This window comes from Camelus dromedarius, chromosome 2 (assembly GCF_036321535.1).
Source record: "Camelus dromedarius isolate mCamDro1 chromosome 2, mCamDro1.pat, whole genome shotgun sequence".
In the NCBI taxonomy this organism is placed as follows: domain Eukaryota; kingdom Metazoa; phylum Chordata; class Mammalia; order Artiodactyla; family Camelidae; genus Camelus; species Camelus dromedarius.
Window position 1 is genome coordinate 9,211,764 of NC_087437.1, and position 27,216 is coordinate 9,238,979.

The 27,216-nt window shown below is 40.6% G+C and overlaps 1 protein-coding gene across 2 annotated transcripts in view; it reads right to left on the minus strand.

The window, feature by feature from the left end:
• ZNF385D (zinc finger protein 385D) overlaps positions 1 to 27,216 on the minus strand; it is a 771,052-nt gene that overhangs the window by 59,233 nt on the left and 684,603 nt on the right. For both annotated transcript variants that reach the window (XM_064491067.1, XM_031432497.2), the window contains one exon: positions 19,214 to 19,376. In XM_064491067.1, coding sequence (XP_064347137.1) covers positions 19,214 to 19,376 — 163 coding nt within the window. The remainder of the gene's footprint in view (positions 1 to 19,213; positions 19,377 to 27,216) is intronic.

A 27,216-nucleotide genomic window follows, 5' to 3' on the forward strand; every position in this document is an offset into this window, starting at 1 on the left:
ATTGGGTCATGCCTCAAGTCCTGAGAGCCCTGGTCAGTTTCAGTTCTCTCCACCTGTCAGAGTCTTCAGATGGTTGTTCTATGTTGTCCAGGGTTTACCACTGTAATTAGCAGGGAGATAGGGTGGAACGCTGCTGACTCAATTTTCTTTGGAACCGGAAGCTCTCTCTGTTTAAATTAATTACTTCCCTGGCGCGCCAAGGCTCTTCCACACAGAGGTGCTTCTGAAGCTGTGGTCTTGCCATGATCAGCTGGCTGATGGAGATTCCTTCTAAAAATATGCTTATCCTGATCTACAAGGCTTCCTAATTTGCTAAAGCAGCACACGGGCCATAACGCAGGCATTCAAGAGATACCCATGTTACCACGAAGGGCCAGTTTTACTAAATATTGGAGCCAACTTGAAAAAAAAGCTTGAATTGTCCTGAAATGCCAGCTGGTGGCGGCAAATTGACCTTCGGCATCACTGATGTGTACTCACCTTTGTGATACAAGCAAAGATCCCAGATGTCTCAGCCCTCTTTTGGCCATTCCGTCATTTCTGATCTTGCTGGCTATCAGCTTCCTCCATGAAGTTTCTTTGCATACCTCTCCCTAATTTTTTTCCATCTGTGAGGATCACAGAGGAATGGGTACTCGAGGATAATAATGACAACGTTAAGCATGTAATAGCAACCCTCCTACCATTTCAGAGTAACCACTATGTGTCAGGCGTTACGGCAGATGTCTTAACTGCATTGCTGATCATCCTCACTACGATTTGTTATTTGATAGATGAAGAAAATTGAATGACACAGCAGAGATTATAAACCTAGAGTCTGAGTCCAAATGTCATCTGCTTTTCCAGCTCCAACCCCCAGCCTTTTCTCCCTCTCTCACCATGTCTGAACCACCCTTTCTGTCTGTCCCTTTAGACATACGTCATAGTCTTCCCATTTTGGTTTTATCTACTCAACAAGGCTGAAGTCCTCCTGATGGCAGTGAATTTTCTTAGGTCCTAAAACCCTTCCCTGACACAGAATCCTGTGCTGGGCGTTGAGTGGTGGCTGATTTTCATAGCTGCCAGTCTCGGGGCTCTGCTCTCTGGAAACTGACTTAGCAGAGAGATTTAAAGACTTGATCTAGAGAGTCACAAATCCAGCCGATGACCGCTGAGTAGAGGGGATGCTCAGTGAATAATGAGGCTAATCTGACCGGTGATCAAAGTTGGGCCACTCAAACTTGAGATGAGGTGCATGAATTGGCGGCTACATATGGAGGCACGGAGCCAAGTGTCATAGACGCAAGCACAGCCTTTCAAACACACGCCTTTCAGAGACACATATTTGACAATGATACGCGATCAAGGCTTCCATCAGTCACGCCACAGCCTCCCGTCCCAATTACAAAGCACCCGCTGTCCGTTTCTCTGAAGATGATGACATGTTATCAAAGGATGATAAATGTCTCCACAAACAAGTTGGGCTAAAAAAAAAAAAAAAGCTTGCGATCTTTCTCTCTGGTTTTGTAATAACAAACATCTTGACTGGATTTCTTATCTGCTGAGGAGTAAAAAACAAAAGGCTCTAACTATCACGAAAGCTCAAAAGTAAAGAGAGAAAAGTCAGAGGATCCGGGCGTTGGAAAGACTACTTCACATCAGCGGAACAACAACCCAGAGCTGGAACTTGCTCCAAAACGTTCCTAAACACTAGTCCCGCTGACCTGAACCAGAATTCCTCCACAGCCAGTAAAATATCTGGAATGCGCTGTTTGATAGAAAGCTCCTTTGTTCACTCATTCCTCCATTCATTCATTTGATGACTTCTTCTAAATGAGCCAAGACCATGCAAGGCGCTAGGGAGACAGTCATGAACAAGACAGACTTCCTCCTGCACTTCAGGAGCGTCTGCTCTACGGAGGTGACAGACAGTAAGTGAAACCACGCAAGAAACAGAGTTGTTACAAGTGTGCTGGAGAGCCCATCACGGGGTATGAAAAGTAAGTTCTTTTTGAATTGAACCGAGTGAGTGCCTCTGTATTTTTCGCTCATCAGCCCTGGTTACGCACCTTCACGCCGTGCAGAACAAGGCTGTTCTTCTTCCACATGGTGACAAGCCAGATACTTGAGGGCAGCTACCATCTTACCTGCCCCCCCACCCCCAATTTTCCAGGACCATTTCTTCCAGAAGTTTTTTTTAACTCTTTCACTTGTGACAAAATGTGTGGCCCTTCAAACGCCATTCTGGGCCTTCCTTCGTGCTCTAGGCTTCTTTCTCTGCAAATGCAGGGATTCACCATAGATCATTTTTGTCCACAGTCACATTAGCTACAGTGAATGACATGGCCCCGTTGTAAACACAAGAGGAACTTGAACATTGAGGGGAACACGTGCATATTTAGTGAGCAATGTCTCTGCTGCAAATTTCAAATTTCAGTGAACGTCACAATGGAAGATCTAACGTTACCACTTCCTCATTGTCAATCCTATACCTTTATTGATACTTCCACATGTAACCAGGGACACATATATATATATATATGTATGTATATGTGTGTGTGTGTGTGTGTATATATATACATATATATATATACATATATACACACCACATAATATGCACACACAGAACAATATTAATATAGTAAGAATGTGGAGAAAATTTGACAGAGGGAAGATTATCAAGTAATATGTTTACTGAAACTACAACACATGTAGCTGAATCACAACCTGACATTGCAGGGCCAACAGGACCAGTGCTGAGGACCATGCCGCTGGAGGAGATTTGCCAGATTCCAACCCTGGTTCCATCATGACCAGCTGTGTGACTCTGGGTAAGCACTTAACCTCTCTGATCCTTAGTGTCATCACTCCCAAAATGAGAATAAGATCAGAACCCTCCTTGAGCCATCGTGTGAATTAAATAAGTTGAACTGTGTAAAATATTATTAGAGTTAGTGTTATAGATATATATGCTATTGTTATGGTTACAATTAAATGTGCAGTGAAAATGCAATTTCATTATCTGCTAAAACCAAGCCAGTCTTCTTTGAACACTTCCCCCATGCTATGTTAAAAAGGGGAGGGGAAATGTACTTTAACATTGAATTTATGTATTTACATCATCACAGTCCCTCCAGGCTCCTTGGGTTTTTTTTTTTTTTTAAACTCTCTGGCATTAAGTTAAAATTTTATGTCTCTTTCTCTTCTGGTGCTTGATCTACCTCTTCCAATTCCTTTCCATTAAGTTCAGGAAGATGACAGGTGTTCATAATGTGTTCCAAGCTTCCTAGCAGTCAAGGCAAAAAGGGAAAGATGACTCATTATGAGAAAAGAGGCAGCAGGCCGGTCTCACATGGAGCTAAGATTAATGGAGCTTTCCTCCTGCCTGCATGCATCTGCATAGCCAGAATCGACTCTCCTACTCTGTTACCATCAAGACAAAGCTCCCCCTCTCCTTCTAGTGCTTGTGACTTTCCATAGAAGAATTCAAACATCCTTCCGATTATCCCAATTCTCAGCTTGCTGTCCATCCAGTGTCACAGTCCTGTAGAAACAGGACAGAAATGGCAATAAGGAGACTGCCAGCAGAACAGACTTGGTCCCACTGGGCCGTTAGCTTCTTTAAGTCTTGGCTGTTTTCTTAGGCTAGGGTTTTTTAGAGCATGAATAAATCCAGCCAGCTTCAGCTCTCTGGAAGGAATGTTTCACCATTTATTTGTTTAATCTCTCTAAAGCAGTCCAAAAGCATTACCTGGAGGTAGGACTCAGAATTGGATTTCTAGTCCCAGAGGACACCGCTGTTGCTGCGAGAGTCGGCCGAGAGCCCTAGCATGTAACAGACACATTTGCAGTTAGAGTCTATTAATAAACCGACCAGAGCTCACCAGTTAAAAGCTGAAGAATGCTATTTAATGCTCTCTTTTGCTTTTTAATGGACTGAAACCTGTTAAAACACTGCTTAAGAATAAGGCAAATGTTTCTTGCAGGGAATAGAGGGGCAGGAACACACACACACACACACACACACACACACACACACACACGAGAGGTTAATGTCAGCAGGCTCTACACCAAGAGCAGCTGGGATGAAGCAAAACCTAGAACCTATAGGGTCCAAGGAACCCCAGAGAAAGGCTGGAGAGGAAACTTGAGACGTTCCACTCAGACAGAACTTCTATGATCACATTCTCAACTTTTCCTGGGGCTATTAAATCAACGGAGCAAAAAATAGGTACATTCGGTCCACAGACAGAGCGAGCGAGGTACATACAGTGGGGGAGGCTTAAAATGGCACCAGAGATGTCCCCGGGCTCTCGTACCAAGGTGCACGCTCCGAGGGGCCCTTCCGGGGGCTCTGACGCAGAGGATGGCTTATTGAGCACGAAAATGAGAGAAGTTAGGGGATGGTGTTTTAAAGACTTGCCTCATTCTTTAACCTCCCAGATGGGCTGTTCTGTCTATTTTTGAAATCGTGATGCAAACCAACCAGCTGATGCAGTCATTTCTGGTGAGAGTCTTGCTCCGGTGACATCTGTCAGGATTCACCTTCACAATCAAAACCTGGTTCTCTCTCCCCACCTAGGAGCCGCGTCTGCCGGCCCCACTCTGGGCCGCGGGCTGTCCTGGGCTGGCAGTGGCGCCCAGGCTGGCCACCTGTCTGCGGAGCCCCTGGCTGGGTCAGAGCGTGGCCGCCAGGTCAAGGGCATCGCCTCAGGCTTCTGGTCGTGGAGGCACCTTCCTGACTTCCTGCCCTGTGTGCCTGGACTTGGATTCACAACCTTCCTCTGAAAACATGAGGCCCCCCATCTTTTACACACATTCGGAAAATTCTCTTCCTTCAACACCTGGCTCTGGGGTTTGGAGTCGTACACTCACTTGGATTTAGCACACGCCTGCTTCCCACCAGCAAACACGCGTTCTTCCCAGGACCGTCCCGGCTTCTCCCTGGACCTCCAAAGCTCGTGGTCCGGCCTTTTCCACTGCTGGTGCTCAGACAGCCCAGAGAGGAAGACTGGAGAGGACAACACCACTGTGGCAGGTTCACCTGACACTGACGGCCACGGCAGTGACTCCCCTCCCACGCGGCCTGCTTACGTTGGGACTGAGCCACTCGGCCGTCACTGGGTGTGGCCTCAGCCCTCTCCTCTGAGGCCCACCTCAACCAGAAGAGCAGGTGCACTGCAAAGGTGCTGTGACTTTACAGGGGAGGCCACACAAGGAGAGAGAGCTTCAGCCGGGCTGTCTTTCTGGAACCCAGATGCCATGCAGTGAGGAGCCCAGGACGCATGGAAAGGCCACCAGCAGATGCTCTGGCAGACAGCCCTGGCTGAAGTTCTAGCCAAAAGGTGGCATTTTTGTTTTTTTTAGTCATTACCATTTAATTTTCATTAAAATTGCTAGTTCAGATGAAGAACAGGACTAGAAGAGTGTTTACAATCAACTTCTGAAAAACTGCATTTATCTAAAGGAAATGAAACAGGCCAGCAGCAGTCCGAAAAAGGCACCGCTGGTATTATTGGACGTGGATGAAATGTGCTGTTCAGGGTAGCATCATACTTAGGCCACACAAGGCCAGGAGGAGGAGACGCACAGAGGACACACCTGCAGGCAGTGTTTATCCTGGATTCTCCAGTGAGCTGGAGAGAACCGAGTATTTCTGAAACATTCGACGAGAGCTCTTTACAAAAATGACTGCATCTCCCACAGGATTTAGTTACAGCCATGTTCTTCATTCCACATCGTGCACCTAACACGTGAGTCAGGCAGGTCTGGAGAGGACGCCAGCACACGCTGCCATTTGACTGTAACCCGACAGGGGACCTCTCCCCACACTCCTCCGCCCGAGCGAACCCTGCCCTCTTAACCTCAGAATCACGAGAGAGATCCATCACATACGGCTAATAATACAGCTCAAGATACTCGTAATCATGAGACACACTGATAATAAACGATGCTTGTTTTTTATCCCACTACCAAGTTTTCAGTGGTTTGTTCTGTATGCACAGATAATTGGAAAAGATATTAAGAAGCTAAACATTTGGAGACATCGAGACCAGGGATTTGCAAAGTATGGCCCATGGACCAGATCCAGCCTGCTGTGGGTTTTAGGAAATAAAATTTTATTGGAACACAGCTCATTGGTTTACATATTGCCAGTGGTTGCTTTCATGTGGCAGTGTCAGAGCTGAGTAGCTGTGACAGAATTTGCGTGACCCACAAAGGCTAAAATACTTAATACTCGACCCCTTATAGAAAAAGTCTGTTGAACTTTGATAGACAAATGGCTGACTCTTTTCTTTTCTTTTTTCTTCTCCTTTTCCTTTCCTTTCTCTTTCCTTTTCCTTTTCTTTTCCTTTTTCACTTTTGGCAGGGAATAGTTACTATTCTGCAACCTAATATACGTATACCCTCTCCTGCCATGTAGAATTTTAGATTCATTTGCACGTTTCAGGAAAGGCTACACATACACATTTAAGCACTTGGGTAGATCTTTCACTAATTTAAAATACACCACAGAGATTCTAAACAGCATATGTATGGTTTTCACAATGTTAACACTGGGTTGATCATGTGTTGAGGTGCCCAAAAGTACATCTGCTCGTTGACCAAACCGGGGAGTGAGAGACATTCTAGTAAATGTTTTATTTTTCTTTCTGGCAGAAGAAGACTGCAACTCCTGACTCTAGAGAAGTTTACACTGGGTGGGGTTTTGATGAAGATAAAACAAGGACTTCCTTAGGTTTTTAAGTAAAAGCAACAGTCTTAAAAACCAACACCTAAACTAAATTAATCCGATGACCAAGTGTCCACAAGTTGAATGGGCCTGCATTATGGATTCTAAATGTGTTCTTCCTGAAAAACTGACTTTGTCAATCAAGTTCCACTTGGTTTCTCTCCTTCATTACACTTTGCATTACAAAAAAAAATTAAATTTCTGCAAGATACAACAAAAAAAACTCTTACCCTCCCCCATTAACTGCAAGTTGGATAGAAGATGCCACCTTTATCGTTTTGAATAAAGAAAGTAAGAGTGGACAGAAATATTCAGTGAATCTGACAGCCATGACAAGTAAATTATTCCATTGCTGTTCCAACCACAGCTATTAAGATCAGTGGTTTTTAACACAAAGACATATAATCTGGTTAGAATCTTGGATTACTCTGCAGTAAGAAATTGGTTTTTACCTACTGTTTCAAAATCCCTTTTAAGATCCATCCGTCTTTCAGGGTGACAATTACTTCCTCGCTTCCTAGGACGCAAAAGCTAACGCATACAAGTCCCTGGGAATAACTAACAGTCAGATCAACATCACTAATATGTTTTTCCAAAATATTTGGCAAATAAGAATTTATGAAATGTTTCTACTAATGGGGAAATAACTATGATTTCCGTCCCATTTCTGATACTCACAGTCTTCTGCAAAGAAAATTCCTTAAACTGGGGATGTCAATAACCTAGAAATTTATATGATGACACACGGACATTTTAAAAGCTAAATAAACAAAAACTACACTGTTTTTCCTGTTTAGGAAATTGCCAACTTTATAGAGCAAACTATTTACGACCCTGAACTTTAGACTACATTTCCTTTTAAAAAAAAATTTTTTATTGATGTGTATTTGATTTATAATGTTAGTTTCAGTGCACAGCAAAGTGATGCAGTTATACACACACATCTATATTTTTCCTTTTCAGATTCTTTTCCATTATATGTTATTACGAGAAATTGAATATAGATCCCCGTGCCAGACAGTAGGTCCTTGTGGTTTATCTACTTTATATATAGCAACATGTGTCTGTTAATCCCCAACCACTAATTTATTCCTTCCTGCCCTTATTTTTAAATATCACTATATACTGATCTAAAATGTCTTAGTAACGTAGGTTCCTGGACTTTCAGTTAACTAAATTACTGCACTAAATATCACCTTAGTTGCCTGAAAGAATTAAAGCACTTTCCAAAAGTGGAAATTCTTAGAAGACAGTACAAGTCCTGCCTGACCTTAATCCTTCCAATGCAGGCAGTCTTGTGGTATCTTTATTAGATCTTTTTTTTTAAACATTTTTTAATTGGGTTATAGTCATTTTACAATGTTGTGTCAAATTCCAGTGTAGAGCACAATTTCTCAGTTATACATGAACATACATACATTCATTGTCACATTTTCTTTTGCTATACCACCCTGAACGTGCCCGATCTCACCTATTTGATCATTTTGTATGTTTATTTAGAAAAATTCACATTTGATGGCAAAAAAACAACAAAAACAAAATAACAACCTTAAAAAACAAAAATCAGACCTTTTTTTTTTCCCCTTTTGTATCTCAAGCCTGAGTTTTGTTCTTCCAGAGAATTCTGTACAAAATCAACACGCACAGGAAAACCAAGGTTGAGATGGTTTCACGGGCAGCTTCTAAATGAACTACTATAAAAATTTTGCGTACAAGGATCAAAGAGAGTCCTTCCCAACACACAAAGCTTTTTCCATCTGGGCAAATAATAAAAAATAACAGCATGGTTGTCATTAAAAAGAACAGAGACCAACAAAAAGCTCTGGCCCTTAACTTTATCTTCTCTTAGCAGCCTGCACGCAGGTAAAAAAATCACAGTAAAGAGGTGACGCGCTTCCGTGTGGGCAGACACACACATCAGTGCCTTTTAACAGGTCCAAAGCCTGATACACAGAGGCAAGTATTTCAACAGCATTCTCTGGACGGGTTAGAGGCTTTTGCAAAATAAGAGAAACAACCTTGGGTAAGTTAACAGTCAAGGTGAAACCTAGTAGCAATCTAAACAGGGGTGGGGCTCACAAAGTGATTGGTGCCCAGGAGGAGGCAGCAAGACTGAAGGAATCAGACTGGGTTAAAACCCCAGCTCTGCCTCTTACAAATCTGTTGACCTCAGTCAAGTTATTTCACTCAGAACTCGGTTTCTTTATCTGCAGATTAAGAGTTCGATTCTACCGGAACCCTCCCTGGCCTCTAGCACACAATTACTAAAACGCTTTGTTTTAGCCTCTCATTCTCCCTCCCCCACTCACATGAGTCACGAGAGGTCAACACAGTACTGAGCACCGGCCCTAAATGTTTAAATGAAACATTTCATCTAAGGAGTTGTTTTAGGGATTCCACGTCTTTGACGTTAAGGTCAGCATGTGCGGTTAGTAATGTCTGTGAACCCGCTCCCTCCCACCTGGGGGAGATTCATTCCAATTGCTCTGGACTTCCGTGGTCTTGTATCCGCTGTTTTCTCCTGCCGAATCACTTCCTAGCCTGGATGATAGCTGGGGTTTAGTTCTTGTTTTCCCAAGGACACTGAAGACACCCTGCGGGGAGAACTGCTATTCTGCCCCTGACTTTCCATCCCTGCAGCATTATGTCTCTTGCAAAAGAACTCGTAGGGGAGGGAGTGGGTGTGAATGAATGGGTGGATCAAAGCACAAATAAATAACCCAGTCTCATGAGTCAGACGCTCAAATCTCTGACCATTTCAGGGAAGGACGGGGAAGGTTTTCTTTCTTTTCCTTCCTGGGCAGCATGAAAGAGAGGCATTTTTTGTTTGTTTGTTTGTTTTATTCCTGGTTTTACTTAATTGTACTAGAGAGCTGGCAAGGAAACAGAAAGCTGGACAAAGAACAAAATAAGGTTCAGATCGGTAAGTATCATGATTTGCTACACATTTTGCATCTTGACCTTCACCTTGGACTTGGTAGGGCACCAGCTCTTAGCCTGAGGGGGACTGACTTGAGCAATCATGTAAGTTTAAGATGCTGTCAAGGTTGCCCGCAAACTGAGTCACAGCAAAAGCAAAGCAAAGTAAAGGAGGCACTGGCTGTGCCCTGGCCGCACGGCACAGACTCTACCCCACTGAGATAAATGTGCTCTCTGCCCTCAAATTGAACCCGCTACCCATGGTACAACTTGGGTTAGTCCACTGTCAATCTAACTCCGTAGAGCTTTTTAAAATGTCCTGAACTCTCATTAGAAACTGGAGTAGCAGAGGGAATTTAATGATGAATCTGAACGCACTTCTGATCATTCAGACAGCAGCTTCATTTTATGCTGTCTCTGGGAAATGCTCAACCCCATTGTTGAACATTCAAATTCTGAGTCTCCCTGGTTCATATCTTTGCTTGGTATTATAAAGTGTCATAAAGTTCAATTAGCAAAATTTATCCTCTGTATGCACTGAAATTGTGGCAATATATTTTGGAGTGTGTTTGTGTTAGTGTTAGGTGGTCCGATAAGTGGGGGCAGATACGGTGGAGGAGAGGGAGGATGGTCCGGAGGATGGTGTTATGCCTGCCTCCAGCATAAAGGGCTTTTACTTTTTCTAAATGAGCACCAGCAAGAAACTGGTCAAAACCCAAGAGCCACGACTGTGCGGTAGCAGAAAGGACTTAACCGGATACGACTCAATGTTCATTGTATCATAATTAACATTTCGGTTTAGCCCCCTCCCCCACTGTGGGTGTTTCTGTGTACACCATGGGTAAGGACATGCACAAAGGCCAAACATGACTCAGCATTCCAGGGACAAGAGCCGTCAATCAATCAAGAGACCACCTCTAAGCGAGGCTATGAGAGAAAGAGGGGGACCAAAATCACCACTTTTCCCACCTTGGACCTGCCCGCTTCCCGTTCTTGGACGAGTACATTTTCTTTTCTAAATAAATCTTTAAAACCTCTCGCTACACAGCACACCGCCTCCCGATTGTAAACTTATCTTTCGGGTATGCAAGAACTGGGGTCTCTCTCTACCTTTCGGTTAGTTAGTTTTTACTGTTAAAAGGATTCTTAGGATGATAGTCCTGAAAGTAAAATGAATACATCACTGTTTATTGATAGTTTTAACGTAAAACTGCTCGTGGTGGGGATAAAGATGTGCGGGATAAAGGCCGATCAAGGAGGTGAAAGTGTGATGTTGACGAGTAGGGAGATAAACAATTTCAACAGGTGCCGGGGCAGAGCTTTCACAGAAGCCTGGAAGTGGTCATCAGCCAGGCAAAGAATGCGGATTTATTTGTACACGTCTGTGTGCAACCACGCACGTGTCACTGGCAGACAACGTGAGCATTTTCTGTGCATCAGTGTGTGATGCATGGGATGGGGTGAAGTATAAGGGAGGATATTTTTTCAAGCAAAAGAAGGTATTCACTTTGCCCTGGATGCTCAGGTGATTTCGTTGGGCTGGGGTTCCTGAGTGACAGAGATGACAGCCGGAAATGGTAGGCCAGGGCCAGATCACAAAAAAAGTTCTGATGCCATATTTGAGTTTGCGATTCACAGAACATAAATGCAAGCACCATTTTTAGTTCAAATATATGTTTCAGTTTGCATTTTAGTAAGAATTCAGGAGAAGCTTTATGTCTCCTGACTGCAAGAAATATTTCATAATATGTTTTAATCTCATACTTGTTTCATGTCTATTACTGTTAGATATCAAATATCTAATAGTTCACTCTTCCACTTCAGAGACAAAGTTCTGCAATGGTCCATGTGTGTTTTACAGGTGTTCACTTCACCTTCTGCTGTATTTGACCATTGCTGAACTTCTGTGTTAGAGTTAAGTCTAATATTAAGAATTATTGTTTTGCAGTTGAGATATTTTTTCATTATATAAGTTTATGTCTACTCAATTTCTAAGAACATAATAAAAAAGGGAAAAAAAACCCTCCATTAATTAAAAAAACACACACACACGCACACGTAGACACAGATGTTTCCAGACGTGTGACAGCTGTGGACAAAGCCGCTGGGAGTTGTAATTTAATTTTAAAATTCATCCAGATGTCTTGTATTGCATAGATATTGGTTAGGTGTTTAGCTTACATTTTTAAAAAATAGATTTTCTATTTCTGGTAAAGAAAGACAGTCACATACATGGAGTGTATACAGACACACACACACACACACACACACACACACACACAGAAGACCCTGTCGCTTTGAACCAGAACATAAATTCAATACTAGCTTATCAGTCTAGTCTTCATTCCCCTCCTGTTTGCACATCATACCCCGGCTCCTGACCATGGATAGATAACAGGTCCTTTAGGAAATTTAGGTCCTCCCTGCTTCACTCATTCATTATGTTTAGAAAGACAAGATGTTCTTGTCCAGATGAAGAATTTTCTGTGAAGTTCTTCTGTGACTCAAGGAGTGGGTTTACAGAATGTATCTGGGTCAAAGCTCTTATCAGCAAAATACCTTCCTGCATCTTGATTTCCTCAGGCACAGAAATGAACAGGATAGAAATCACCTCTCACGGATAATCTGTCATGACTGATTCACATACAGAGATTCTGGAAACACAATATTGAAATAAGCATCAAGTGTGTGTGTGTGTGCGCGTGCGCACTTGTGTGTGTGTGTGTGTTTTCCTTTCTGAATTTCCCTTCTCTTGTTTGATCTCTCTACCCATCTGCTACCAGCACACTCTGCTGGCACTTACCACACATCTTGAGAAGGAAACACTTGATAAAAGTCTCTTTCCTTGGCCAATCTGAAGCTTGTCACGAGCCAGTGCTAAGAAAAGAAAAAGCACTTTAGGCATCAATGATCTCACAACGGTGCTTCAACTCTTGTGCCAAGATGCTTGCAATGGGATTCTTTATTGTAGCAGTGGTTGTCCCGGGGAGTCTTTGTTTGGCAGGATGGGTCAGAAAAGAAAGAGCCCAGGAGTCAGCACGATTTCCACTCGGCCGGAGGGGCATCTGCACATCAGTACATCAGATCTGTCAGTGCTGATGGAAGTGTGCCCCTTTTCAAATGACTTCACGTTGCCTTGGAAAGGTCAACAGAGCTATGGATTCATCAGCCACAAAAGTGTTTCTCTTCTTAAAGAAAATGTACAATGCTGATTATGAAGACCTGGTGGGGTGGGTATTTCAGGAACAGGTATGAAGGACAGAATCTTGTGTATGAATAAATATGTGTGTAAAATATTTATATAATGAAATGCCCTATAAATATTCTGTACTAGACTGTATATACAAATGTATGAGACAATATCAAAGATTCATGGCTTTCTGAGGTCCACGCCCAGCTTGTATTTTGTTATAATTTCCAACATTTGGGACCTTTGCTTGAAGCCTTTGTCAAGAAAAGCAAACTTTTCCCACCTTCCTTATGAAAACAGAAATAAAGCTAATTCCCACTTGCCTTTGGCTGAAAACTGTGTGTCTGTTTTCTAAATGACATTGGATTGGCTTTTTCCTTACAAACTGTTCATCTCCTGCTTTTATTTCCAGGTCACCATTCTCATGATTTAGCTTCTACCTAAACAGAAAGGAAAAGAAGTGTGTGCTTATCTTTGCCAGGCACAGGGCCTGATGTAAACAGCTGGCTTGAGAAAGTCATGCTCAGGAAAGCAGAGACCCCAGACTCTGTGACCTTATAAAACTGACTGACTTTCCCAAAGAGGCTCCTTTCCTAATGTATTTGTGTATAGTCACTGGCTACCACTTTGCACTGGATATCTTCTTTACCCTTAGAAAACTCTCTGTTGCTCCAAGAACTAATAATTCAAATTCCAATAAACACTTGGAATCCATTATTAATCCAGAGCAAGTAAGTGCTCCTCTGCATTCACAGACTATTTCAACAGTAGATTCAAAAGTATTTCACTCTGGGTTTCTCTGAGTCCGGTGAGTACAACACCCCTGCATTGTGATTTTGAATTTAGAAAAAGAAAAAGAGAGGAGATAATACATACAAAGAAGACTGAATCATAAGAGTGAAAAGTGCAAATTTAAACTGCAACGTGGCTTTATCTAATGAGTATATTTGCAATTCGCTGAGACTTGATCAAGAGAATTACATAATAGAACCAGGGAGAGGTGTTCTCAGATCTAACCAATTAGATGACTAAGGTAACTCCATAATCTCAACAGGCTAATTAACTCCTGATTGACAGTCACTGAAGGGGCATTAGAAATGTGTAGCCTTACCGTGCAACTGGAGAATCTCAAAAAAAAAAAGCAAACACACATATTTTTGGGGTTAGACTCTATGAAAACCTGCAACTCTGAAATTGGATGAGCAACATCTCAGAATTCCTTGGATTCATGAGAACCATTCCACCTATTCAAACAAACAAAAAAAAAGTCTAAAGCTTTGCTATGCCTTAATTCAAGAACAAAAACGCAAAACTGCTTCAAGTTTTGAAACTACTTATTACCTTTTATGTAAAAAGTACTCCATAAAAAGAAAGAAAGAAAGAAAAGGATTATGCAAGCATGTACTCTACACGGGCATGTCAGCTAGCAGTAGGAAGAGGTAGAGGAGTAAAAATGGTATTTAGACAAGAATATGATAGGGTAGTTAGGAAGGCATAGATGCTTATTGGCAGGAGGAAGAAGAGAAAATCGACACACTTTTAAGGGAGAAATTTACAAGAACAGTATTAGAAACAAAGATGGCGGGGAAAGTGTGTCTCTAGTGGAGAATATTGCAGATGAGCAACAAAAGAAAACTTTGCAAAGGCACGTTGTGGTGAAACCATGGGAGGGCATGAGGTCCAGCATAAGGGTACATGGAGGTTTCTGAGTGGGTTAGTGCTGTCTAGTATAAAGGGACAGAATGAAGGATGTGGCTGGTTGTCAGTGGGCCAGAATGGAGGTGGTTGGACTTACATGGAGACTAGGGCAATCGTGGTGGGTAAGACAGAGACTTATGAGGCCAGGGTATGGGTAGAAACCGCGTGTGAATGAGTGAAAGATGTTCTGGGAATGTGTCTGGAGCAGATGTCTGGACTGACTCAGGGAGAAGAGGCTAGGACAACTTGAAGGATTCAGGTCTGTGAGCTGCAGGACCAAAAATAAAACTCGGAAAGACAGGATGGAGAGAAAGTCGGGGATGATGGTCAAAGTCAGGCTTTTGTTTTTTTGAACGTGCAGAAGGGAGGTGCTTCAGACCATCCAAATGAGGGACCAATAGGCCAAAGACATCAGGTCAGGTTTTAAGAGGAGAACAAGGAGAGAGGTGTGGAATGCTGAGACATCTAACACAGGGATGGTGGAAGCCATGGTGAGATGCGATAATTTATTGCTCACTAGTATCTGTTTCCCTTCCACGACGAAGATCATTCTTCCCTGCCCTTGACAATCGGGCTTGACCACGTGCTTCGCCAATGAAAGTGAGAGGAAAATTGCATGTCACTTCCATTAACAGCTTTAAAAGCCTATTGATTCATGACCGTTTTTTCCCTCTTCCCTAGAGTTGGTAATGTCCAGCTGGTGACTGCTTCATTAGCCTGGCATTGGAGTTAAATTAACGTGGGGAAAAAACACAGCTGATAGGTAGTTGTAAGAGATATAACCGGTGGCTGTAAAAGTCACCAGGAGTTAGCAGTTTAACCCGGCCTAACCTAACTGACAGGTCATGAGAGTGAATAAAATTGCCCAGAAAGGGAAGTAACGAAAGACCAGAGAATGACTTTTTGCACGAGACTTAATTGCCAAATTGTGAATTAGTTATTTTGCAGGAAAAAAAAAAAAGGTCAATCGAGTTATCTTTGACAAGGTACTTTAAACATAATTTCTTAATTTTTGTCATTACTTTTTCTGTATAAAAAACTTGAATTGAAAAAAAAAAACCCAATACCTTGCTAGATCAGACAAAGTTATTCTGGTCACCTCTGGGAATGTTCGCTCTGTAAAATATTCTGTAATGAATAGCAAGCACCCTCATACACCAACAGTTTTGAGAGTTTAATGTATTTTTTAAAATATTACTTTCGCCTGTGAATTGTTCTTGGTATAAATTCAACAACGTAATGCCTAACTTAAAAAGAATTCTCTTTTTATAAGTAGACGTGCAATGAAAATCTGTTCTTTTATTAGTGTTCTATTTCCTATATTCTAGAGAATCTCAGGAAAACCTCCCAATCATTTTTTTTTAATTCAAACGCATACTACTTCTTGCTCTTTTCACTACTGTTGCTCAAACTTCTCGTAGGTTGGCATCTACCGAATCACTGTATACTCAGCACTTTTAAAGGCAATTCTACATACTAATTGCTTTTGCCTTCTCCTCCCATCTTGGCTTCCAGGCAGCAGGCAGGCCTCTTAAAGGTATGAACTCCAGTGTCCGGAATCTCCAAGTGCCCATCTGGTTAAAACTAAGACTTCAAAGAATTCTTTAAAAATCTTTGAAACTCTCCATTATTGTCCATATTTCTATTTCCCATAATATTATGCTGACATGGAGTTGACTCTCTCATTTTCATATAATTCTCCATATCTGTTATATGGGTTATAAAGAATGACTTCATTGCCCAACAACGTATATATATATATATATATATATATATATATATATATATATATATATTCACATACACACACACACACACACACACACACATATATATATACTAATAATAAAATTATTAGTATATATATATATTTGGATTAGTCTTTTGAAGAATGATATGGTAAAACTAGTAACAGCGATGTAATGTATTCATATCTTTTACGCATGGATAAGTCCACAAATCACAAAACAACATTATGCCTTACGTAGAAGGGTTACATTTTTTTTTATTATTTAAAAATACATGGTCTTTGATTTTCAAGCCTTCTCTCTCTCTCTCTCCTTCTGCCTCCAAGTATTTAACTGTTCCAAGAAACTAGCACAGAGACCCATCCTGCTTTCAGAGTTGTACCCCTTCCTAATCAGTACGAGGACACAGGTAGTAATAAAAAGGACTTGTAATAGTTTTAAGAAAACTCCACTTTGTCGGCATCGGTGCCTCTGATTTATATTATAGTACAAATGGGGTTAGAGTCTATGAAATGCCAGGGGCTTTCCTAGGCTACTTCTCATTGGTAGTTGTGCAGAAATCCCAGCTTAAGGAAAGAATTCAGCTTCAAACATCTGGTGAGGATGCTGGAATGCTCAGTCTTTAACCTGTATGACCTGTTTCTTTGTGGATATCAGTCGCCACGGATTAGGAAGCCAGCGCCCTTCCAGATGTCCATCACTTCCTTCCTTTGGCTTTAGGACATCTGAACTAAGTCTGCAGACTTTATTTTTCCTCTGTCCTTCTGGAATTTTCTCTAGCTCCAGATGGAAAGGGCATGTCACACTTTCAACACCATTCCAACCTCTAGGTGGGTCTGGCTTCTCCATTGGGCATCTATGTTACGAAGGCTCTCTCCCACAGCCCAATCCAAGTTTTTCCATTCATCCTCCAAGACGACAGAGCCTTGATGACTGCCATGCTTTCCATTCTACTCTCTAAATGAGGGATGGAGGTATGTGTTCATAAGCTGTTTAGGTAACAGAGATGATACACGTGGGAGCCCTTAAACCCTGTTAGCAGCTCTACCCTGTCTGGACATATATATTTTTAAATGATGTACATTCTCAGGGACTTTTTGCATTTTAAAGAGAAGTCAAGGTAACCCAAATAGCCATTATTGATAAAAATGTCTAGGAACAGAAAAGTTTGGGAACAAGCAAAACTGTACATCCAACTCTTTACATCAAACTCATCTCTTTCGACCAAACCCTTTACGTCAAATTCACTTCTTTATTCTGTCTACCTACTATCTCTTTTCAAATGAAATATATATCTTTATGGCAAGTATGGCTTTAAAGACTCCCAATTTGTGCCCCAATATCTGGGAGCATAAATAACACCCACCTGTTTCATTACCACTCATTCCCCTATAGCACCCCCCTGAAAAAGGCAATGGATTTTCAATTAAGGGAGAAAAGAGTAATGTTCTCCCTACGAGGTTTTAGGTCTAAATTAATAAGATCGTATAATTCAGCTCTGGCTCTGGATACCAAAGAGGTGAATGTGACAAGTCCTATTTTTTTCCTTTATATATTGTGACACAAAATTGGATGAATCAGAGAATCAAAGAGGTGAGGGAAAACACAGCCAACAGACATCTCACTCAGCACCTAGAGCACATCAGACTGAGTGCCAGCGCACAGAGATGCCCGCGGCACTCAGCTTCAGAGAGTACCCGGGGCTCTCGGGGAGGGGGCGTGACGCACTTCCTTATAAGACTCAGATGAAGGACAGAAAATGTGTTGTGGGAACTCGGAAAGAACATTGTCATCACTTCCAGATTCACACAGAAGCAAGCATCTCTCCAGGTCCTTTGCGGATTATTGTATACATCTAATGGATACACCATGAGTAATCAAGTTGCTTTTATCTGTTGTATTGGTTCACTGTGGATTTTATTTTGTTTTATTTTGTTTTAATTGTATTTTTTAATGGAGGTTCTGGGGATTGAACCCATGACCTTGTGCATGCTAAGCACACATTCTACCACTGAGCTATACCTACTCTCCCCCACCCACCACCAGTTCACTGTTCGTTTTATATGTTCATCAGTCATGGCCAGAAAGTTCTCTTCGAGTTAACACATTACCATCCACGACTAAGTAAATGCCTCCTGACCACTGTTATTTGTAGGGACTGGAAAACAACCGACATGTACCAGCCCTGTGTTCTTAGAAAGTGATTTATTAAAGGTACATCCATGAATTATATGGGATTTCCTTTTATGTATTTTGAGGACTAGTGGCCTTATATTTTTAAATGCCAGCTTAGGGAAACCCCACTGGCTTCCCCTGGCAAGAGTAAACTAGTTCTTTGCAGAAGGTCTCCCAAGGGGCCGTTCAAAGGCCATTACTTCACTGTGAAGACTCTGTTAAAAAGAATAATTGGTATCAATGACACTTACCTGTGTATGCAGAGGGAAGGTTACCCAGCCATAACAAGCCCAGAGTCACACCGCCACTACTTAAAATAATGCAACGTTTGGGATTTATGAGAATAAAGCCTGTCAGTAATGACACCCTTATGGGGGGGTCTTCTCGATTCACTGGGCATACTCTGCCGTGTACTCACAGGTAAATCAAATCTGCTGGGCAGTTAGAGCTCAGGTGCTGCAGACAAGATGCAAACGACACACACTGAAACGGGGTTTACGTCTCACAAAGAGTTACCGGGGCCACGGCTTCCAGTACCTTTCTGACTTTTCCTCTAAAACAGCCGCAGGGCTGTTACACATGCAAAACCTGCGGCGTGACCGGTGATTAGCGTCATCTCTCAAGGGGATTGGGGACCACGAAGGGGAACGGGGACCATCACACGGAAAGATGGAGGAAGCACGAATCAGTGTGCAGGGACATGGTTGGACCAGGGAGGGAGCCCCCAAAAAAAGGATGAGAACAAGAACACAACAAAGATCATCGCTTAACCTGTTTTGTCAGAGCTGGTATTGATGGTATTGGTAGTGATGGAGGTGAAGGCAGTCTTTACGCTGTCCTTGGCAGTGACAGATTTCTGCTTATTTTTCATGGCTTCCAGTGCTTTGAGCTTCTTGGCATGTTTCGTGCCTTTGTAGTGGGCCGCAGCCTGGCTCTACAAAGGAGAACAAAATGAACCATGCAATCAGGCTCATTTCTAAACTGGCATTCTCTGTATTACTGCAAATACAGACTCCCTTTCAATAACAGGTACCATTCAAGCTACTTCTGGCCGTGGCCGAACAGTGGGTGGGGTTCTATTTTTGAATGATGCTAGGAAGTGATGGGAAATTCCAAAACCTTGGGATGGAAGGAAGAAATACTGCATTGCTTCTCTTAAGAGAGATGCAGGTGAACACTAACACGGCAACGACACTTTCTTTGTGGAGGAGGGGGGGAAATAAGAATTTACAACTGTATTGCTTTTGTTCTGCTACATAAGATGCTGGGCTCCCCAGGATGAACACGGGCCCCACAAAAGAGGAGCTCTCACCTTCTGGGCTCAGAAAACGTGTTTTCTCCTTTGACAATGTGTCTTATTAACACAGGACTCAACAGGTGTCTACCAGGAGAAGGTCCCAGACAGAAGGGAAGTGGACACCCCAGAGACTGGCACTGAAGGGAGAGAGCGCACACATAAATGCACTAAGTCCATTTGGAGTAGACGGAAGATGGGCAGCTGTATGACTTTTTCCTTCTCCTTGCTTCCCACAGAGGGTAGCCTAAGAGGTTCAAGGGAAGGCCGTTCTTTCAACACGTGCGTCTACGTGGCCTGGTCCACTGCCAGGAGGAGCCAGTGTGTTCTGACTACTTAATGGGGCCAATGTGATTCTTTTGCTGGTACTTTCTGAGATTTTTTTTTTAATAAATCCTAACACACATTTTCCTAAGTTTACATTTTCTTAACACCATTTTTTTTTTTTTAGTACTGGAGAGACACATTAATTGAGATACAAAATCATCTTAGAGAAACATACAGTTACAAATGTTAATTAATGGGGGCAGAAAAATCCTTTGTGGCTTAGGGTGAGGTGGAAGTAGGCAGGGAGATTCTTAGATCAGAAGCTTTTGCAGCTCAAACCCTTTCCAAATGTCACTCATAAAGAAGAAATCTCAGTGGAGGATTAAGTCTGGATAGTATCTATCCATCACATCCCATGACTTATTTAAACTCAATGTTCCATTTGGCCAGAAAAATAATCATCACAGTGTCTTCTTCATCACAGCCACTGTGGTGGGCAGGGTGTTGAAGCAGAATATCTTTTTTTTTATAAATAGATAAAGAAATAACCCACACTTTCATTTGCATCATTCTGACAAGTTATACCCTCAAAGGACTAGGTACCCTTATTGAAAGAACACTGGACAAGGAAATTATATATTAGAAACAGTTTGAACAGAGAGGACACTCATGCATCAGTTTTCCAACAACACGGAACATCAAAAGACATAGTGTGAGTCAAAATGTGAAGTTAAGACCTCCGAGAGTGAATTGAGGAACCAGCGATAGCTTGAATTGGTTTGATTCTACCTGGAGAATGCGATTTTGGTGGACGGAGCTGTGTCCTTTTTTTTTTTTCCTGCCTAGTTTTCTTTTTTAATAAATCAAATCTTTTGGATAGATCTTTTGAGGGCAAGATGCTATATTCAATTAAATCCACAATATCTTCTTTAGGAAGTGGGTTACGCACTTTCCCTCAAAGCAAAGTTCCTCTCCTATTCCTGGTACAGAAGAGAATATTTTCTATATAATATGTATTAAAACATAGGGCTTCAATGAACAGTGCTAGCTCCACGTATACCTTCAAATGCACATTTTAATGTCTATTTTAAGGATCTTAACAAATCTATATTCTCAGTGGTCTTTCAAATCTTTCAAAGGTTTCAAAACCTTTGTTTTAATACACTATAGGACCAAGCGAATGGCACTATTTTGGATATTAAGAAACATTCCCAAAGAATCGTGCAGGTTAAGAGAGTACTGACGTCCTCCACCCCAACCCCGCCCCGACCACAAACACACAAAATACTCTCTGCACAGATACAACTAAGCCAATGCTTCCAACAAGCGAAATGGCTCAGGAAGTTGTGGGGAGAAGGGGGTGATAAATTACCAACAGTTGGTGGGCTTCCAATTGAGACATGTCATATACTAAAAAGCAAAACAAACAAGACAAAATGCATACTCATTTATTAACTGAATAATAGCCCCAAAGCACCCTGATAAAAATTATCTTCATTAAAAAGACATCTGCTATAAAAAAAGCAACCAAGCTTCCCACAAATTAAAAAAAAAAAACTGAGTGGTATGAAGGTCCAAAATGCTATGGAGAGACTGAGACACGTAGAGTTCCGGGGAAATGATGGAGTATATCGGGGAGATGACGGCACTAGAAGTGATCAGTTTGCTTGTGATGGTGCAGGCTGTGTGTGTGTGTATGTGTGTGTGTGTGTGTGTGTGTGTGTGTGTGTGTGTGTGTGTGTGTGTTGGGGGTGGAAGTGGAGATAACAACTTGGAAACCAAATGTAGACAGATAACCCGTCTGGATACTTTAACTTTTCTTTGTCATGGACCTTTATTTAATGTTTGTAGAAATTACTGGACTGCTCTTGAATTATAAGTCTTCATTTTTCTATCTATGTGTATTGACCCCATTAACTCGTGGTCCACCTTGATACAGGTGTGTTGCATGAAGGTGTGATCCTTGTAGAGAGCGAGAAAGCCCTGCCAGCGCTCCTTACCATTTTGCGAGTCTGGACAGATTGTTCAGCCACATCTAACCCCTTTCTGTGACTGTAGACAAAGCTGTAACCTAAGAAGAAATTCTGCTGGGAGACTTTTAAAAATCAGCAGTTGGCCAGAAATGTCTCTTGGGCCCCCAGTGTTTTTCCTTTGGGCTGGGTGTACGCAGTGCACCATTTTCCCTCTGAGGGGTTAGCCAGTCTCTGAGCCAAGTCATCCCCAGGAACCCAGGAGCCATCCAACAGAAGCAAACAACTGTTTTTCACAGGAATGATTTCAAGGTTAAACAACCGTACTACTTCATGACAGCACCTTTCAGAATTTCATATTTTAAAACTAAAACAGAATTAGGTGATCACAGTACACAGAGAAGCGAGCAGAACAAGAAAAATTGGTTTAAACAAGTTACTTCTAGATAACAAGTGAAATATCTGGGTATTGTGTAATAAAAATCATGACTACCGACCTTGAACTAAGCACATGACACCATGAAATCTAACAAGTGTCATCCCAGAGGCAAGGGCTGACATTAAAGATATGCACACACATTCCTGCAGAAAAGAGTGACGCCACTTTAAATGTCATCACCATATCCTAGTCATCTTTTCAATCTTCAAATTCTGCCTTCAGTATTTCAAACAGTCTCCCAGTTTAAATGCAACTGAAGTTTCAAAGTAGATAAAAATAATCGTTAAGTGGCTAACATTTGGGAGAGGAGTTTCATCATTTTGAAACACACACACGTACACACACATTTATTTTACTTATCTAAGTAAGAAGCTTTGTTATAGATCACGGTTATTCTGTGAAACTCACTGCAAATTTAATATTCATGTATCATTTTATTCCATTAGTGCCAATACTCTGTGCAGTTTTACTCTACATGCCTTTTGCATAAAGTGTCTTAATATGCTTTTCAAAAACGAGGAAATTTATGATAAGCATACATATTTAGTTACTCTAACCAATTTATTTATTTTATATTTTGTATCTTTTTTATTGTACAGTCAGTTACAATGTGTCAATTTCTGGTGTACAGCACAATGTCCCAGTCATGCATATACATACATGTATTCATTTTCATATTCTTTTTCATTAAAGGTTATTATAAGATACTGAACATAGTTCGTTGTGCTATACAGAAGAAACTTGTTTTTTTTTTAATCTATTTTTATATTTAGTGGCTAACATTAACAAACTTGCAGACATAGTAAACAATCTTAATGGTTACTGGGGACATGGGGTGGGAAGGGATAAATTGGGGAGTCTGAGATCTGCAAATGTTAGCCACCAACTAATTTTCATAAACACATGTGATTTCAAAAAGAACAAGATGGTCTTTGTTAGTTTCTGACATCATTTAATTTTATCACATTAAAATTTTATTAAAATACACTAAACATTATCCTATTAAGATGTAACAGAAAAATAAGGAGTGGTTATGAAAGGAGTCATCCTCCTCATTGGGGAGAGAAGAGATAATACTTGAACAGAAGAACACTTTTTTCTGTTTTTGAAAGAAAATTATCTTTCAAAATTTTAACTTAGTTGTTGTTTTGGAGATAACAAAATGAAATGATAAAACATGATCTAGTACCCTAAAGTCTAAAACACTGACTTTATAGATTTTTATTTTGAAAAGCATTGAAAAATTATTCCTGGAAAAAAGTTTTAAAATTTGTGTTTACCTTTGTACAGTTGTTTCTCTGTTGCATACACTCACTCAAATCTAACATCGCACAGGTTTGGCCATATGGGTTAAGAACAGTATGCATTCTAACTGGCCAATGGCTTGTTAAATATTTTGAATATCGCTTTTGTATACACCAACAGAAGGTTTCTAAGGTTTCCAATTATTCTATCTTAATTTGTTTATTAGCAACTCTCAGTTTCATTTAACACTCATGTAAAGCATTAGCTGTCAAAGTGCAGAACCCAGACCAGCAGCAGCCGCAGCTGCAGCTGGGAATGCAGGAACCTGTACCCAAAATATTGTAATAGCCTATAATGGAGTGTAATCTGAAAACAAAACACATCACTATGCTGTACACCTGAAACTGACACAGAATTGTACATCAACCGACCTTCAATAAAGAAAAGCCTTAAGATGATATTAAGTGAACTTGAAAAAAAAAAAGTATGCAAATTCTCAACTTCTATCCCAGACCCACTGAATCAGAAACACTGAAATGCAGCTCAGCAGTCTGTGTTTTACAAGCCCTCCGGCTGCTTCTGAAGCATCGGAAGTTTCAGAACCGCTCACCTCAAATATTAGTGCCTTTTCTCCAAAGATGGCCCCTTCTTGTAGAAGCAGCCAAAGTCTAGGTTTTCTAAAGTTAATGTATAGTCACTTGAAGACTGAACCTTTACATATGTCTAAATGTGAGCAATGTATGCTACCCAAGAAGAAGAATCGAAAGTATCTCTCCTTAAAAGCAGTTATAAATAGAAGTAAAAAATAACTCAGGTAACATACATAACTGAGGAATTTCCATCCAAGAGGGATGAATGCAAAATAGCGGATCAACCTTGGAAATCTTGTAACTCGAAAACCTCACATAACTGCTTTCCAAGACCTTGTGATAGTCCCTCTCTACATTTTACCTTTTCTCTCCAAGCTAATTATTGTTGCAGCATGGCCCTCTGACCCCATTATTTTTACCTCTTTGTTGAATGTTTTGCTATGATTCTTTCTGTGGGGCCTGGGGGAATCGTCAGCTCTACAAAAAAAATATATAAGCAAAAGCAAAGCCCTGGGTCATAACTCTTAAAACCTCACCATCACAAGTATCTATTCACTATTTTATTTGCATTAACTGATTAAGTGTTAGCCACGGTTAAGTTCTTTCTTGATATCCTTATGGCTCTTTTATTGAGGGAGACTCCTAGGCCAACAGGGAAATAAAAACCACTCTAGTAAGTGAAGAGAGTGTCTTCTCTGTTACTCCACTTAACAAAACATCTGAAGAAAAAATTTAAAGGTAGAGTATGTAGTTCATTGTTATACATTGTCCTTTCTGCTGTGACGACATGTGCCTTCCAAATTCTCTTATGCAACAGGGAAAATGACATGCTGCAGATATTTTTATTCTTTAATTACATGTCTCAGAAGGAATACTTAATAGTTCATTTTAATTTGTGATTGTGTAGCTAACATGTAGGTAGATGACTACGTTATGAATCAAAATGAAAATTCACTTGTATTAAGTCCCAAAGTGAAAAACATGATTCAATTAAGAATGTTCTCTCTGGAGTTCGGATGACTGATGCGTTACTTTAAATGTGTTCCTGTCTTCCGTACTCTTCAGCACAAAAATAAACAGTAACTGCTGCAGGAAGAGAAAAAGAGGACAAAAAGAGGTAATGCCACAGGAGTAGAGTCATTTTTATACACCAGCACTAGTCTCTGGGAAAAAACATCGAAATAAACATAGAGAAAAAGAAGGGAGACGTCACAATTTCTCAGATACATTAGGTAACTCTTATTTTATATGCAAAGAAAATACCTTGTCACTAAGTACTTATGTGGTTGTGAAAAAATAATCCAGATGGACTCATTTATCTCTTCAAAGCTTCTCAACTCATTTATAGACTTCATGATTTTTAAATATTAAGTATTCGATGTTTTCAAGTATCAAATATGAAAATTAAAATAGTACATATTCGAGCAAGAGAAACTAATGTGTGAGTTTTTGCCTGGTTCCCATTGTGAAATCACCGTTCTTATATAAGTATATCTGGAATACAAACGGATGCCTCACAGACCTCTAATGGCGGAATCCTGACGGGGGGACACTGGCTGACAGTGGGCTTTGGAAATTGGTACTCATGATCTAAAAGAGCCAAAAGGAACATTTGGTTCTGGTGAAGTTTGCTCAACCTTTTGGGGAGCTTTTTTTTTTTGAAGTATTGTTGGTTTACAATGTTGTATTAATTTCTGGTGTACAGAATAGTGATTTAGATATAGATATACATATATATCTATATATTCCTTTTCATACATTTTCATTGCAGGTTATTACAAAGTATTGAATACAATTTCCTGTGCTGTATAGTAGGACCTTGTTGTTTTATCTATTTTATATCTAGTAATAAGAATCTAAAAATCCCAAACTTCCAATTTATCCCTCCTTCCCCCTCTTACCCTCCTGATAAGTTGGTTTTCTATTTTGTGAGACTGTTTTGTAAATAACTTCATTTGTTTTATTTTTTTAAGATTCCACATATGAGTGATATCATATGGTATTTTTCTTTCTCTTTCTGTCTTACTTCACTTAGTATGACAATTTCCAGGTCCATTCATGTTGCTGCAAATGGCATTATTTTATTCTTTTTTATGGCTGAGTAGTATTCCTTTGCCTAAATATACCACAGCTGCTTTATCCAGTCATCTGTCGATGGACATTTAGGTTGTTTCCATGTCTTGGCTATTGTAAATAGTGCTGCTATGAACACTGGGGTGCATATGTCTTTTTGATTAGAGTTTCCTCTGGATATATGACCAGGAGTGGGATTGCTGGATTATATGGTAAATTTATTTTTAGTTTTTAAAAGAATCTCCATACTGTTTTCCATAATTGCTGCACCAAACTAAATTTCCACCAACAGTATAGGAGGGCTCCCTTTTCTCCACACCCTTGCCAGCATTTATTACTTGTGGACTTTTTAACGATGGCCATTCTGACTGGTGTGAGGAGATATCTTATTGTATTTTTGATTTGCATTTCTCTAGATGCAAATACAGTAAGTGATATTCAGCATTTTTTCATGTGCCTATTAGCCATCTGTATGTCTTTATTGCAAAAATATTTGTTTAGGTCTTCTGCCTATTTTTGATTGGGTTTTTTTTGTTGTTGTTGTTATTGAATTGTATGAGCTGTTTGTATATTCTGGAAATTAAGCCCTTGTCAGTCATGTCATTTGCATATATTTTCTCCCATTCTCCATTAGTCATCTTTTTGTATTACTTAGTTCCCTTTGCTGTGCAAAAGCTTATGCTTAATTAAATTCCATTTGTTTATTTTTGCTTTTATTTCTATTGTCTTGACTGCACTAGGGGAACATTGCTAATATTTATGTCAGAGAATGTTTTGCCTATGTTTTCTTTTAGGAGGTTTATAGTGTTTTATCTTATATTTAAGTCCTTTTGAGTTTATTATTGTGTGTGGTGTGAGGGAGTGTTCTAACTTCATTGATTTATATGTGGGTGTCC